The 16,850-nt window shown below is 39.6% G+C and overlaps 1 protein-coding gene across 1 annotated transcript; it reads left to right on the top strand.

The window, feature by feature from the left end:
* Positions 1 to 566: 566 nt before the first annotated feature.
* Positions 567 to 16,247, top strand: jak2b (Janus kinase 2b). The gene is made up of 24 exons (XM_027278069.1): positions 567 to 1,064; positions 2,797 to 3,033; positions 3,657 to 3,780; positions 4,097 to 4,214; positions 6,524 to 6,669; positions 6,943 to 7,234; positions 7,405 to 7,524; positions 7,687 to 7,844; positions 8,175 to 8,286; positions 8,905 to 9,091; positions 9,560 to 9,684; positions 9,890 to 10,021; positions 10,285 to 10,372; positions 10,975 to 11,102; positions 11,274 to 11,412; positions 11,673 to 11,824; positions 12,351 to 12,501; positions 12,937 to 13,073; positions 13,167 to 13,356; positions 13,696 to 13,820; positions 13,909 to 14,081; positions 14,328 to 14,445; positions 14,777 to 14,890; positions 15,339 to 16,247. The coding sequence occupies exons 2-24, from the start codon at positions 2,802 to 2,804 to the stop codon at positions 15,444 to 15,446; spliced, it is 3,369 nt and encodes a 1,122-aa protein (XP_027133870.1). The 5' UTR covers positions 567 to 1,064; positions 2,797 to 2,801; the 3' UTR covers positions 15,447 to 16,247.
* Positions 16,248 to 16,850: the final 603 nt, after the last annotated feature.

Genomic DNA, 16,850 nt, shown 5'->3' with positions numbered 1-16,850 from the left:
TAGAAAATGTGCTCTGCTGTGTGGAAAAACAATCAGATTATTTATGGCCACCGCAAACTAGGCACAGTTCGTGTCTTTACATTAATTTTATAATGAGAAATTGTTTCCAATTCGTAATATAGGCATGTTAGGTTTTATTAGATAAAACCCAACATGCAGCTGGTAATATCAGTATTATATTAGGGTATTGTGATATTTATTTATTATGTGATGTGGATTATTTACACACTCCAACGTAAATAAAACACATTAGGTCTATGGGGACTTAAAAAAAATACCACTGGCTTTTAAAAACATCCTGAGGATATCAAACATTATTCAATAGCCACAACAATTGAATAATCTGCAGAATTGCATGATCAAATCGAAAGAGATATAAGCACCGTCACCCTGTTCTTCTGTATTAGCAGCTGTTCAGGTAGGTATAAAAGTGCGATGTACCAGCTTTAGGCACTTTAAAGTTGGTCAAATATTTTTCTTCTGTTGATTTTTGGACATTTGTAACAGTTGGTATTTTAGTGTGTTTTGAAATTCCCACACTCCTGCCACAGCCCGTGAAGGCAGCAGCAGTATGGTGGGAGAGGCTGGTCTGCTGACTGACTTCAGGCTGCGCTACCATGTAAGAGTCAAAGCTATTCATTTGACAACTTGTCAATAATGAAACTCTCGTCGTACAGCTGCTGCTGTAGAAGAAGATGATAGCCTGCACATGAATCCCCGTGTTATCGGACCGTGTTTCTAACAAGCACAGCGTGTTTTTTTGTTTTTGTTTTTCCAGCGAGCTTTAGTTGAAGTTACAAGATTGACAAGACAAGACGGCTGAAGTGAAGCTAGGCTGACCGGAGGCTAATGTAGCAGGTCAGCCAAGCCTGAGTGCGACATGGAAAAGACAATATTTCCAGATGGATCTCGACCATAAACTAACGTGTTATCTGCTCGGGCAGTGGTTTGAATATTGATCCGTACGAGGTGAAGCAGCTGTAGCTGTCAAACTCTCGCTCGTCCTGGCCTAGGAAGCTAGCAGCAAGCTAGCTAGCCGCTCTCGTCTGGCTCCTTATTCCAAAGTAAGTGTTAAAATATCAGCGATAAATCATTGACAGCTTAATTATTGTTATTGTTATTGAACATGCAGACACTTCTGACCTTAATTAGCTGAACTGCATCTGCATACATGTTTACACTCCTGTGTCTGGTCTGCTAGCGGCGAGTTAATCTATTGACGCTGTAGCACAAGGTAGCAAAGCAAAACAAAACTCACGGCCTTGGTGAGTTTGTCCTGCAGGAAAGTTTGTGATACTTGACTAAATGTGCACAGTTTGAATGTCGTGTTGGAGTTCATGCTGCTTGACAGGTGAGCACTGTGCAACAACAACAACAACAACAACAACAACAAACAGCGTCAGGAAGCTGTAGCATTTTTATTGAGTCCTACCTGCTACATAAAGTTGTCCATTGTCCAACTATAAAAACAGATTAGACACCATGTGAAGCTTTAAAACACAGTTGCTTGTGTGTCTCCTACACCCAGAGTCATGGGAAGCTTTAAATGTAAAGTCCTGTCTAAAATGATATGATAAATAGTGTTGCAGAAGTTCAAATTATATATTAAATCCACTGACACAGACTAAGCCTGACTTATAAATATCACACTTTCTGTGACTATTGTTATTACACTGAACTAAATGCTGTAAAATATACAATCTAATGTGATCCAATAAAACAGCTATGTCAGTTTTTTGTTGATGCTGTCAAAGGTAATAACCTGACGTATCGTTGAGATTAATGTTATATTAAAAGATGTCATGTATGTTAACGGTGTGGTCGATCTCAATTTCAATTTAACGCAGTCTGGTTTACTACAAAGTATAACTTCAATAATGTGTGTTTAGTCAGTCGAAATCTGAACATGGTTATCTTTGTGAAGGCAGGATTATTGGCAGATCTGCTGTAGTCGCTGTACATTTTAGCAGTATTTGCTGAATCGAGTGGTTGATTGATGAAAAGTGACTCAACGACAGTTTAGATGATGAGTTGACGGTTAACTTGACATATAAAAAAAATGCTGATCCTTAACTAGTTTCAGTTCCTCAAATGTAAGGATTTTTTTTTTTCTGTTTCATTTTGTCGTGCGTTGAATTTCTTTTTTTTGACTGTTGCAATTTCCTACTGTTCCTACTTATGTTGTTCAGCCTTAAATGTGCGACTGGTGAAGTACGTCGGCACCAGTTGTTGTATCCACAGTGTCTCCTATATCAGTCATAGAAACCTATCCTCCTTCAGAGTTGCCACCAATCCTTCATAAGTGTCCTTCTTGCACGAATGCTCTATTTTTAAGGACGAACTGCTCGGTGTAGATTTGAAGTTGTGCCATATTTTTATTTTTATAACTGACCTTTTATATATTCTTATTTGACCGAAGTGTATTTTTAGTGTTTAGGTGTGCGATCCCTTCTTTTATTCCTCTTGTGATTTGTACTCTTTGGCATCCTGCTCCTCTTTCTTAATTGTGTAGTTTCTACTTTTACATACAGAAGTATATTATCTGTTGGACAGACGACGTGAAAAGTGAATTAATAGTTTTTATGTGTACAGCATCATTTTTCATTTCTTTGAATATTTTTTATTTATACGGTATGTCTCTTATCTGCAGAATAGAAGTGGTTTCGGTGCAGATTTATGTAATACTTGAATACTTTGATAACGGTTTATGCAACAGCTGAAACCACAATGATTATGTTTCATTTATCACAAAATAATCTTTCTGTTTGCTGACATTTTGCTTTTAACTGATTGAAGGTTGCATGTTGTTAATGGCCTCCCTGCCAGTCATGGACACTGTGACTGACACGTTCCCTGCAGTGCACCAAAATGGGGCCGCCCATCGGGAATCTCTAGACACAAGGTCAGCTGCAGCTGTACTGAGACTTCATTTCTACCACAGCAGCCAAGAAGAGGCCGAACGCAGCTTCCTCAGCTACCCACCTGGGGACTATGTGGCTGAGGAGCTGTGTATAGACGCAGCCAAGGCCTGCAGTAAGTAGCTGAGCTGTGCGAGCCTGCATAATGCACCCCCATTCATCTGTTTGGCTGTAACTCGGAGCATAGGTCCCGAGATAAGGTTATCAAGAGGCCACAGTGAGTCCTATCGGCAGAAAAATCGTTAGCTTGTTCAATCAATCATCTCAGTGTTTTGTTTACAGTTAGTCTAACTTTCAAAAGCAAAAAAAATTGGTTTCTTAGCTTGGTGCTTTTTTTTTTCTTCTTCTTCTTCTTCTTCTTCTTCTTCTTTTTTGGGTCAATAAAAGTGTGATGCAACTTACACACAGAGCAGGGCCATGCTGCCGGGGCTAGACTAGCCTGCATGTTATTGGAATCGCATGTTGTGTGTTTTGATGATAAACCAAACACAACTGACATTTTAGACAATCTTTATTGACCGTTTGTTCACCTGTGTTGGTACTAGAAACTAATGTGTGTCATAAGGATAATCTATTGTTATGCTCCCCTGAGTTGTCCCTAAATTAACACTTAACTCATGTAAAATTGATTTGAATCAAGCCAGTTAATCTGGACGGTTTCATAGAACGTATCAATCACTAGAATGGACTGAAACTATCTATTATATAATGTGGTTTTTGTTTCTTCATCTGCTTCAGATATATCACCTCTGTACTGCTGCCTTTTTGGTCTCTTCCGAGAGCGAGACCACTTGTGGTTTTCACCCAACCACATCTTCCAGCTTGATGAATTGGCTTCAGAAGATTTGTATTTCAGAATAAGGTATGGTAGTATATGTATGTATGTATGTATATATATGTGTGTGTATGTATGTATGTATGTATGTATGTATGTATGTATGTGTGTGTGTGTGTGTGTGTGTGTGTGTGTGTGTGTGTGTGTGTGTGTGTGTGTATATGTATGTATGTATGTGTGTGTGTGTGTGTATATGTATATATTATATATATATAATAGATATATATATATATATATATCATATTATATATATATATTATATTATATATCATATATAAATATATATAAGAGCTAGCATCTGTGTTGTCTCTCTTCAGAGTAAAATTTACTTTCTTTACCACAGGTACTACTTCCCTAGCTGGTACAGTGGTGGAGCATCCCGGGCGTATCGTTGTGGGGTTGCCAAGGGGTCAGAAAGTCCTGTCCTTGATGACTTTGTAATGTCATACCTGTTTTCTCAGGTGAGCACCTCAGCATCCATTCACCCTCTTTCTTACACAAACTGTTTAGAAAGGAGACTTTTCTATGTGGTTCAAACATATTCAAGAGCACATTGTAATTGTTTGTTCATTCATTGCAAGCAATCAAGTATTGTTGATTAGGCACCAGTAAACAAGTCGCACATATCCTTGAAAAGTGCAGTCATATCAGTTTGTTAGATTGTTAGGTAGGTCACGTCTAGATCCTTTTTTGTTTTTTTTTTTTGTTTTTTTTAACCACACGGTGACATGCAGTAGTCTGTGCTGTAAACAAGAGAGGACTGTCTATGCGAGCAGCAAGTGGCACCAATAAGAGAGTTGACAGTTGAGAGTGCATATGTGAGAGGGAACTCTTTCTTCGGGAAGCAATTTTTGCAACTTGCATGCAAAAATTCACACCTCAGTGTGCACAAATCCTGAATGAGAGAACAAAATTAAATCTCTATTCACAGTCTTTTGTGCTTTTTCTGTGCTCCGAGCAGAGCCACTGTCCAAAAAATAATAATTATTTGCAGTAAAGTCCTAAAACTGTTAAGCCTTCTACATAAAGTCAAGTTTCTTCTGTAAGGCTCAATTACTGACTGCAGAGGCCTCGAGACGTTGGTGATTCCCTGGTTTAATGTGTCGATTTACTGAACCAAAGACCAAATCTAGTAATGTGTTTGTCTCTTTCCCAAAACTTCCCTGAGCTCATTGGCTCCTACTGAGGAAATAAATCTTTTAAAAAACGGGCCGCAAGTACATATAAGTGTCGTTTAATTTCCTGAAATGATTACAAACATTAATCAAACACAAGTAAAAAGAGCTAGTCAGCATTTATGGCACCAGTTTTTTGGACAATAAACTGTAGAACCCTGTTCATAGAACGACAGTAATGAAAGATGTCACACTGTTCAATCATTTTTGCCTTGAGGCTAGCTAATGGGTTAATCTGGCCATACATGCCACACTGGCAAACGGTGCTGCTACTTTATGAATGCCAGAGAAGTCACAAAGTTTCCCCACCATGGTTTGGAGACCGGTGTCTGGATAAAGGTTACAGCAAGTCCCCTCTTTTTTAACAATACAATATACGTGTAGGTTGGGTTGAGAAAGGTACAATACAAAGTCCTGCATGCCCCCAGTCAAGAAATGTATGTATAAATCACATTGGAATAGAAAGGGGATGTGTATTGTAAGTGAATCCAGGTAACTAGTAATATAACTGGAGCTGAACCCAGAGTGAACACAAGGATTATGTGGAATCATGCCTCTGGAAAACTGCGCTGTTGGCACCGGAATAGCCTATAAAGGAGAAGGGAAGCATCGCTGCGTGGGTGACTTGAGGGTGCAGCACACTCTGTTTGCAGCCATTAAGCCATTACGCATGCTTGCATCCACTCTGGATGGATGTTGTGTTTTACTTTGTGAAGGATATGTTGAATTCCTCGCAGTGTAATCTAGAGCTGAGCCCCCTGTGTTTGCGATAAAGTAAAGCTATTATGGCTTTGCAGAGGGAAGTGTGTCTCTGCATTCGCCAGTTGGAGGTTAACTAATAGAGCAACAAAGCCTTTTAGTTTTAATTTACATTCTCCAGTTTTTGAAGAGGGTTTTCACTATGAGACAGGAGGCATGGGAAAGTTGCAGGAGGGGTAAGTAATCCAGTGATAGTCATCCATGAGTATGTTGCAAACAGGAACAGGCACTAATTTGGTGGATGTAATACTGCAATACTGCATTTACCAAATTCTGAAGAAATAAAGGTTGATGGGATTTTGCCTGAGTCACACAGTGTCAGATTTCAACAATCTGTGTCTTAGATTATATCTCTCCATTTGTCCGTTGAAGGTTAAGTAATATAACAATAAAAGCTAATCTTTCAGTAAAAGCTATTGTTTTCCGAGGTCATCGTTGGATAATATAATGTGGCCGTCTCTCAGTGGTTATCATCTGAGGCTGCGTTCACACTTGTTGTTCTCTTTATTCGGAACGAAACGAAAATAAAAGACTCAGTGTTACCTTGTGGTTCTGGTCTGTTGAGTGTTCACGCTGACTTATTACAATCAAAACAAGAGTTGCAAACTTGACGTCAAACAAACTGACAAGAAGCTCATTCATTGGTCGGTTGTGGTCAGCTGTCATCCTGCCATACTGCTCCAGTGACTGACAACAAGTCATGTTGCACCCAACTATTTATTTATTTATTGTGAAAATAGACTGACGCTGTTGTTTTGATAGACATTTTCTGACACACAGACACATACTCTGCATTAGTTCATGACTGACTGTGTTACTCTCATCTCCGTGTGCAGTGGAGGAATGACTTTGTCAATGGCTTGGTGAAGATCCCCAACTCCCATGAGACTCAGGAAGAATGCCTCGGTATGGCTGTGCTCGACATGACAAGGACAGCCAAGGAGAAACATCTTTCACCACTGGATATCTACCACACGATAAGGTACTAGTGAAAAACAAAGGCTTTTAAAGTGATAGTTATCTGAAATGAACACCTGCTAATCACTGTGCCAATGCAAAACTTGCATTTTCATCACTGATGCCAAAAAAAATTTACTTTTAGGACTAATCAGCAAAACTTTTATGTTTGTTTGTTGATCAAAACAACCAAACTAAAAGCCTAAAAGCCTAAAAATGATAAGAATTACTTTTTCTTTAATGCCAAATTTTAGAAGCTGATCTATACAAATAATGTTTCCCTCTTGCATAATTCTAGCTACAAGTCTTTCTTGCCAAAGGATATGAGGGCGCAGATCGAGGACTGCAACTTTTTGACACGCAAGCGAATCCGCTTCCGCTTCAAGCGGTTCATCCAGCAGTTTAGTCAGTGTCGGACAACAGCACGTGACCTTAAGCTCAAGTACCTCATCAGCATGGAGTCTCTGGAGAAGGCCTTCTACACAGAAACCTTCAAGGTCAGGGAACCGTCCAGTGGACAGCTCATCATCCTCGTGGCAGCAGACAGTGGCATCCAGTGGTGTCGAGAGAAATTAAAAGATTCTGACGAGGTTGGTATCACCAGCACTGCTTTTGCCATTTTTCTGCTACGATATATTTTACATGTTGGACATTTTGCTGACTTTTGTACAAAGCTATTTTAAATGAGGAAAACACTGGACTCTTCCAGTTCCCAGAGCACCAACAGGAAAAGCTGTAATTTATAACACTGTTTGTTCAGGAGCTGCAGACCTTGTGTGACTTCCCAGATGTCACTGACATCAGCATCAAACAGGCCAGCAAGGAGGGTGCGGCAGAGAGTCGGGTGGTCACCATCAACAAACAAGATTGCAAGACTCTGGTAATTTCTCTTTTGGGACGAATGTGTTAACTCTGGTGTAAGCAGACAGAATCTGTGACTGATGGTTTATTATATCTGAGGATAGTAAAAGTGTTGATGTAATACTTAGAGAATGGTGGAAGTTTACACTTCATGTCTAACAGTGTGTTTTATATATATCAGGAGCTGGAATTCTCCACCCTGTCGGAAGCCCTCTCATTTGTGTCCCTCATTGATGGCTACTACCGGCTGACCACAGACGCACATCACTACCTATGTAAAGAAGTGGCTCCCCCTAGGCTTGTGGAGGCCATCGCTTCTCATTGCCATGGCCCCATCTCGTAAGTGAAGAATAACACGGCACACAACTTATTTTCTACTAGCAGCATTAGTAAGGACTTTCAAGTTTCATGGGATTTTTTGAATGCAACCTAATTTTAAACTTTTAAACATTACAGATGCAAATTATATTTACCATTTTTACATTATTCAAACTTCTCCCACTATAAACATACATGGTGTGTTTACACCTGGACCGCAGCAGACATCTCTAAAAAAAAAAAAGGAATATTATGATATATGGTTTATAACGACGCAGCAAAAAACTACATTTCTTTGCTGAGATAGCGGAAAATAAACTGCTGTGACCCGACTGTGTGTTTTTGTTGCAGAATGGAGTTTGCCATCAACCGGCTTCAGAAATGTGGAAACAAGCGAGGATTGTACATTTTGAGATGTAGCCCTAAAGACTTCAACAAGTATTTTCTGACTTTCCCTGTTGAGGTAGGCAACACTCTGGTAGTTAGCACATTTCACCATGTGTATTGAAAACCCAGAGGAGAGTAGAAATTGAAAGACAGTGCATTTTTTCTTGTTGTCTCTATGTGTGGGCCTCAGGCTAGGTATGGTTTGTATCGGAAATGTTGATGTTTTTTTTCTTTTTTTCTTTTCCATTTTACAAAATGAGTCAAATTACTCAGCACTCATACAATAGCCTCATAATTTTAATGAAGCCAACAAAAAGCATGATGCTGCTTCAACCTTGGTGACACATACAAGCCAGAATACCTTGTAGCATTTAAAAATGTAATTGTACAACGGTGCTATTGTCAGAAAAATCAGACTGACATTCTATTTCAGTACTTCACTGTTTTCAGTTCTCAGTGCTAAAAACAGTTCGGTTATACGAGTTTGGCACCAAGCTGCGCTGTGAAAGGCTACATAAAATTATACTGATGCATTTATTTTTTTTAAGAGCTTCTATTATTCGTCGCTGCAAGGTTTTTTTTCGTCATCTACCTGGTCTAGTGTCACACTCAAAGTCAGACTCATTGCATTACTGTCGATTTTGTGATTGAAACTCCAATCATATGCATTCCACCTCCTCTTTGTGTCTACTAGATGTATGACGCTATAGAATACAAACACTGCCAGATAACCAGGTCTGCCAGCGGGGAGTTTAACCTCAGTGGAACCAGAAGAAACTTCAGCAGCTTGCAGGAATTACTCAGCTGCTACCAAAAGGAAACTGTGCGCTCTGACAGCATCATTTTCCAATTCAGCAAGTGCTGTCCACCTAAATCCAAAGGTGAAACTAAAAGACTAATTTACAAATGTTGTTTGTGTACTACTGTCAAATATGTAATGTATTAAGCAAAACTTTTATATTGCTATATTAATAACAGTATAAAATTATGTTGGCTACATGTTTATATGTAGATTGTTTTAGAAGTTATTTTAAGATGAACGGTGAACGGTATGCAGGAGGCAAAGATGAATCGAGGTAAAGATTTTGTGCTATGTGAATTGCAGTGATGAAGTGAAAATGTTCACTATCCTCAGAGGGAAATGCCCCTTTTAATCTCTATTTATCCAGCTATTTATTAAACACTGGGCTGCTTGAGCTGCTTGTGTGCACTGGACTCCTACCAGTTTATAAGCACAGTAATTGAGCTGATTCTGTTTCTGATTCTCTGTCAGCTAGATGAACACTTCCAGCTTAGCAAACAAAAGTATGCTTTCCTGTAATATCGTTTTCTTTTCTCTCCACCAACAGAAAAGTCCTGCCTCCTCGTGTGCAGGAGCAACAAGGGCTCTGAAGTGCCTATATCTCCATCACTGCATCGACACAACATCAATCAAATGGTGTTTCACAAGATCAAGAAAGAGGATCTGGAATTTGTAAGATTACTTTGCACATTCAGGACTGTTGTATTTCATTAGTTATTAAATTCCACATTATTGTGAGGTATCACTAAAGTACAATACTTGTTCTGTGCTTTTACCAGCAAGTCATTCTCTGAATGAATTAAAATAATCACCTGTTAGGTAGAATTAAACATTTATGATTTTACAATTAAAACTAGAGTAATGTTCTTCATATCAGATGGAGAGTCTGGGCCAAGGGACATTTACCAAGATCTTCAAAGGGGTGCGTAAGGAGCTGGGAGACTATGGACCCATACACCAAACTGTAGTCATGAAAGTCCTGGACCAGGCCCACAGGAATTACTCTGAGGTATGTAACTTTAAATCTCTCTCTTGTGCAGGGACACTTTTTTTTACAGCCACAAATTGTTTATTGATAAAAAGGCAAAAGATGACACAAAATTCAGCCCTGTTTTGTGAAACACGATTGCTATTATTTTTAGAAAGATATACGAACCTTTTAAAAACGAAAATGATTGTCAGTCAATTCCTTACACTGGCATACTTTTTTTGTCTATCAAGGGCAAATAAATATATTTCTTTCTATCTTCTATGTCTTCTCTCACTCTACAGTCTTTCTTTGAAGCTGCCAGCATGATGAGCCAGCTGTTCCATAAGCACCTGATCCTCAACTATGGCGTGTGTGTCTGCGGAGAAGAAAGTAAGTCCACCTAATGCCATGTTCACACTACATGATATCAGCCTGATTACCAAATCTGGCAGGAATGGTTGTTGGGCATGACAGTAGATCATTTTATCCTAATTAACGTGCCATCACATCTCTCGCAACAATTTATGAGTCTATTGCCCAAGTGATTATATCCTGAGGTATGGTGGGCTATCCTAAAGATTACAATATCCTGCCCACTCCCTCTTCACCTCCCAAGACTGCTGCTGCTCTAGGAATCTGTTTAGGCTGCTTTGTGTTTTGTATTTGTACATATTTGGTAACTCTGATTTCGATTCTGGGGTAATTAATGGTCCAGACTGATGTAGCTGTCAATATTATGTGTACTAATGTTACATTAAATTATTTCCAGTTTAATTATTGTAGAGTTTAAGAAATCATTTTATAGCTGTCTTCAAGATTACACATCCTGAAAATCACTAAGACTTAATTCCTGCTCTGTCCTTGTATGTGGCATTGGTTAACACCATTTGCAAAATGATTTCCAAAATTAGGTAGGATGATGAGGATGTTGAAGAATGTGCTTGTCCTTCAATGATCTTTAATCTCAGCTGGAAAAAAATGTTTGCTTTCAGACATCATGGTGCAGGAGTATGTGAAGTTCGGTTCACTGGACATCTACTTGAAGAAGAACAAGAACTCTATAAACATCTTGTGGAAGCTGGAGGTGGCTAAGCAGCTGGCCTGGGCCATGAACTTCCTGGTATGAATCTGTGTGTAGTGTCAGCGCTCCAGTTAGTGCTCACGGTTGTTTTTATAGCTGTCGAAACATTCAGTTAAATAATACATGAGCAAAAAGAAACTTTAAAAAGAGCAGTTGTTTTCTTGGTGTTTGTACAGAAACTGATTATTCTCTCCCTTTCTGAACAAACAGGAAGAAAAGCATCTTGTCCATGGGAATGTCTGCGCTAAAAACGTTCTTCTGATCAGGGAGGATGACCGAAGGGCTGGGAATCCCCCCTTTATCAAACTAAGTGACCCCGGCATCAGCATCACTGTCCTGCCAAAAGAAAGTGAGTTTATGTCCAGCAGGGGAAGCTGTAGAACAAGGTTTTGACTTCAGTGAGATGGTACCTTCTTAAATCCACATTGCATTGGAGTACTTCTTTTTGTGTGGTGTGTAGTTGGAGAAGAGGTCAAATAATTCCAATGTGCTGTGCAGGAATTATTCAATCATTGCATAAAGTCAAACTAAATCTTTCCTGAAAATGTCTTCTGATTGAAAATAAAGAATTGACTGACAGCGGTGGGTTAAATGTTTTTGTTTGATCAGTCCTGATTGAGAGGATCCCCTGGGTGCCCCCTGAGTGTATCGAGGACCCAGCCAACCTGAGCCTGGCTTCCGATAAGTGGAGCTTTGGCACCACGTTATGGGAGATCTGCAGTGGTGGGGAGAAACCTTTATCACTGTTGGACAACTCTAAGGTAGGGCTGTGTGGTGTGACCTAAAATAAAGCAGTGACATCTTCATATCATGATTTATGGTGTTTTGTTTTGTTTTTTAATTAATTTCAATTTCAGTGTTTTTAATGCAGTAAAAGATGCAATATTGACCGTGACGTACTTTAATATTGTATTTCCTGTCAGATATAATTCCTGCCATCGTCATTCATTAACACAACAGACGTGTGCCAACTAATGGCAGCTGCATACAGGTTATCTTGAGGGAACAAAGTGTACACTGCTTTAAAACCTGATCAGACAGATGGTCGATGAAGCGATTGATTAATCATATGGCTAAAATATTTTATCTTTACATGACACTGTATTCTTCTTTTCCTTTTCCCATCACTACTCTTCAACATAAAATCAGTTTAATCTCATAGTCCCAACAACATGATTTGTGTATTTAGATCTACAGAACCTGCACATACCGAGATTGTGTTTGAGTATACTGTGCGTCCATTATCCATCATCTACAGACTACACTAACTTTAATTTTGCCTCACAGAAAACCCTTTTCTACGAGGACCACCACCAGCTCCCTGCACCAAAGTGGACAGAACTGGCTAATCTGATCACCAGCTGCATGGACTACGAGCCCACGTTCAGGCCCACGTTTCGTGCGGTTATCCGTGACCTTCACAGCCTCTTCACACCAGGTTGGTTTATACCTATTATCAGCAGGCCAGACGAACTGTCTGTGATGGTGTCGCAACAGGGAATCTAGGTCACACCAGTGTGGAATCGCAAACATTTTCTGACACACACACACACGCACACACACACATTTATCATGGTGTCTACAGGAACATGTCAATGAAAACAGTCGCTACTCCTGAGTTAAGAAAGGGGCTAAGTGTATAGGGAATTGTTCAGCATTTCTTGCAGGAAGTTGGGTGAGAGAATCTGTATTAATTTCATCTTTCTTTATTAGTGCAGAGATTTGCCTAGCTTTAGGACCAGAGGAACCAGTGCTGGAAATACTAATTCAGTCTGTCTAAAGTGACTTTAATTCCCCCAGATAATGGAGATTTACTTCATTTCTGAGCTTTTATCTCTTAAATGTACATGACTTTTTTTCTTTTTCTCCCCAGACTATGAGTTGATCGTGGACAGTGACATCCTGCCAAACAGGACAGCGGGCTCCGCCTGGTCAGCTCGGGGTTTTGAGAGTCAGGAGCCGGCTCAGTTTGAAGAGAGACACCTCATATTCTTGCAGCAGCTGGGCAAGGTATGAAGAAGTGTCAACATTGTGCTTTGTGCATTCTTAAAGTGAGTCGTAGGTCTTAAGTTAAGAACTAAGTTGGTCTCCTTTCTCTTCAAGGGAAACTTTGGCAGTGTCGAGATGTGTCGATATGACCCGCTTCAGGACAACACTGGAGAGGTTGTGGCTGTGAAGAAACTTCAGCACAGCACTGCAGAGCACATACGAGACTTTGAGCGAGAGATCGAGATCCTGAAATCTCTGCAGCACGAGAACATTGTCAAGTACAAAGGCGTTTGCTACAGTGCAGGTACATTTGACAAGTTGTATATTTTATGAGCTAGTGAATGTAAAATTGAGTGGTCTATCACAGTACTTATGCATTAAATCAAATACGATAGTAATTCTTCACCAATTCTTCAAGTTATTACCAGTTTAGTTGCAGTTTTGCCATTTTGCGTAATTTGAGTTAAACTATTTTCTTTTGGTTGTTGATACAAAAGTGTAGTTTTATCCATCCCTTCTTAATGATAAACAATTGTACAATTCTAAATTTAATATTGCTCTGTATCGGTTAAATGATGGTATTTAACTTTTGTGGCTGCTTGCTCGCTCTGCTGGATGACAGTTTCCTTGTGATTTTTCTCAGGACGACGAAATCTCCGTCTCGTCATGGAATATCTGCCTTATGGAAGTCTGCGAGATTACCTCACGAAAAACAAGGAGAGAATCGACCACAAGAAGCTTGTGCATTATACTTCTCAGATCTGCAAGGTACTTCGCTTTTGTCCAGTTTTCCAGCTCTCATGCTGACCGCTGGAGTTACGGATGAATAACAAAATGTTTTTTACTGTCTTCACAGGGTATGGAGTACCTGTCAAGTAAGCGGTATATCCACAGGGATCTGGCAACACGAAATATCCTTGTGGAGAGTGAGCTGAGGGTGAAGATTGGAGATTTCGGCCTTACCAAAGTTCTGCCTCAGGACAAAGAGTACTACATGGTCAAAGAGCCAGGAGAGAGTCCCATATTCTGGTCAGACTTCTGTTATTTTTAATCTTTTTGTTTGTTTGCTGTACAAAATGAAAAAACTACTTTTTGTAGGGATTTGATGCAGTGTTTCCTTTTGTAACATGTCATTTATGACTATTATTCACAGTTTTACCAATCAAAACTGTTGTACCTGTCCTAGTTTTGAGGTCGATTTGGAAGCTCATCCACCTTCTTAAGAGGCAGCAGAACAGACAGCAGCAGACAGTCTCACAGTTTGTTATTTTGTAGGTATGCCCCTGAATCATTGACTGAGAGCAAGTTCTCTGTGGCGTCCGATGTCTGGAGCTTTGGAGTGGTGCTTTACGAGCTCTTCACTCACAGTGACAAAAACAGCAGCCCTCCTGCAGTAAGTGATAACACACTCGCACACACACTGCACTGAACAGCAAAAGCTGCTTCTTGTCTCTCTTTAATTTGCCAGAATGTTACAAAACGACAAATGTTGGTTCGGCCACTTTGCATAGAATCAAACTGGTCTAAGCTTTTGGTTCGGCCACTTTGCATAGAATCAAACTGGTCTAAGCTTGTAAACCAAACCAACCCTATTTCATACTTTCTACTGAAACTGCTGCACAGCAATTTCCCTCTCTCTTACCTGTTTAAGATTTGGAGCCATTTTTTAATTTTTTTTTATTTAAGTCTGTCTTTGTTTTGACTGACACTGTTCCTTTTCTCAGGTATTCATGTCCATGATGGGAAATGACAAACAGGGACAGTTGATCGTCTATCACCTCATCGAGCTCCTCAAATCAGGCAGCAGGCTGCCTCAACCTTTGGGGTGTCCCACAGAGGTAAGAACATGTCTTCTTGACGTTTATGTCTGATTGGATCCACTCCGCACATACATGTACACTTATATAGTGTATATGAATGCGTACAGTAAAGTAAGTCTTTAGTTAGATGTCCTGTATACTATATGTATGTAAATTATATTTGTTGCTTCTCTCTATGTAAAATCTCTATTGTCCAATAAACAGAAACATAAATAAATACAAAGTAATAGGAAGATTTCTATCTAAAAAAAACTCTCACTCTTGTAGACCTTTCATGTTCTCTCTCCTCACAAAATACAGGCATTCAGGCTGCTTGTATTTAACTAGCTAATGCAGCACCTTAGAAGAAGACATTGCATTGTGGCAAATGTTGAACAGCAAGCATGCAAAAACAAGAGTGTTGTTTGCTCATCTGATGAACTCTTCTACAAATATTTATCTCTCTTCCTGCTTTTTTTTCTCTCAGATACACGAGATCATGGAGGAGTGCTGGGAAAACGACCCAGGCTTGCGTCCTTCTTTCAAGGAGCTTGCTCTGCGCATTGACCTGTTCAGGGACAGTAAGGAGTTTTAGACAGAAAAATCACCCAAAGTGCCGTGCTCCTCTTCAACAGAGTCGCTCTTAGTATCGTTGTCCTGTTTGAGGCCAAAGGACAAAGGCCAAAATGAGGTTCTCCTGCTGAGTGCCAGTGTGAGGCAAAGCAGTTTGTGACTGGAAGAGTGGTGGTTCGTAAGTAGGACCAGCTCAAAAACTACTGCCTTTAAGCAAGGCACCCAACACCCCCATTTTTATAGTGGAGTGGCTTTGTAGCCAGCAGCAGAATGGAAATGGAGGCTTTGTTTAAAAAAAACTGTTAAAGGTGATGTCGAAAAAGAGCTTGGTCAAACGTCCTGGATACAATATTAGATACAATTTTAAGAAGAGTTCAAGAGTTTGTGGAGACTGTGAGTAGACTATTGCCAGACCTAAAGATGCTTGTGTCAAACAAGTTCTGTGTGTCTGTGTGTGTGTGTGTCTGTGTCTGTGTGAGAGTGTGTGTCGTGTCCATTCAAGCAGCTAGCAGGGCTAGCTCTCGCCATCCCGCCCCCCTCTCACCTGAAGAAAAATGGACTTTGTGTTTTCTATGTGTGTATGTGTGTGTGTGTGTATGTGTATATATATATATATATATATATACCTACAGTATATTTGTGTACATATGTCCAGAAAAAAGTTCTAATTTTATAAAATGAAAATATAGTAAATACTATATTTGAGCTGTCAGCAAACTGTCAGTGTAAATGTAGTACATACAAAGGTGATTTAACAATCAGTTATCGCTTTATGTTTTTATTGTGAGAGGTGGTGTGAAAATTAAATAACAGTTAAATTCAACATTTCTGTGAATTCTTTTTGTCTATCGCTTTGAAACTGCTTATTGTTAACACATTTTCAGTTTTACGTTCATCCTTAGAATACCTGAATCTACAAATTTCAGGAATGTTGGGGCAGTGTCTAGCTCAGTTGGCAGAGAAGCGGTTCCATGTGCGAAGGCTCAGTCCTTGTGCTGTAGTCCAAACAAAATAGTTGTGTAGTGCAGAGGGGAATGTTTTGCACATTTTAATTTATTATAATTTGTGTATGAAGGATAATCTTGGTAACTGGTAAAACCCTTAAATAAGGAGGATCGGATTCAAAGTATCAAAGTTAAGTTGAATTTATTCTTGTACAAGAAGGAGCATTTCACAGTGCAACACACAAAAGGGCTTACAGAGAAAAAGGCTCCCTGAGGAGCTCTGATAGTTGGTTCTCATACATTTTCCTAAAAATGGGCTGTCTCAACCCCCGTAAATTGTTAATAGACAATTTGCATATATAGCATCTAAACGGTTTTCTTCAACATATCCCCTAATCAGTAGCAAGTATATCCCCAATCTAAATGTCACCTCTCTGACCTGTCCCTGGCCCTCATTTTGTTCTGGAATCTCTCTATTTATA

The sequence above is a fragment of the Larimichthys crocea genome, chromosome III (genome assembly GCF_000972845.2).
Source record: "Larimichthys crocea isolate SSNF chromosome III, L_crocea_2.0, whole genome shotgun sequence".
NCBI lineage: Eukaryota > Metazoa > Chordata > Actinopteri > Sciaenidae > Larimichthys > Larimichthys crocea.
Note: the sequence above shows the minus strand (reverse complement) of the source record. Positions and strands in the feature narration are given on the sequence as shown.

What these genes read in the sequence shown, in the direction of transcription:
- jak2b (XM_027278069.1), top strand. Translation starts at nt 2,802, where the DNA reads ATGTTGTTAATGGCCTCCCTGCCAGTCATGGACACTGTGACTGACACG. An exon ending in AGACGCAGCCAAGGCCTGCA is followed by an intron (nt 3,034 to 3,656) that starts GTAAGTAGCTGA and finishes CATCTGCTTCAG; the next exon opens with ATATATCACCTCTGTACTGC. An exon ending in GATATCTACCACACGATAAG is followed by an intron (nt 6,670 to 6,942) that starts GTACTAGTGAAA and finishes GCATAATTCTAG; the next exon opens with CTACAAGTCTTTCTTGCCAA.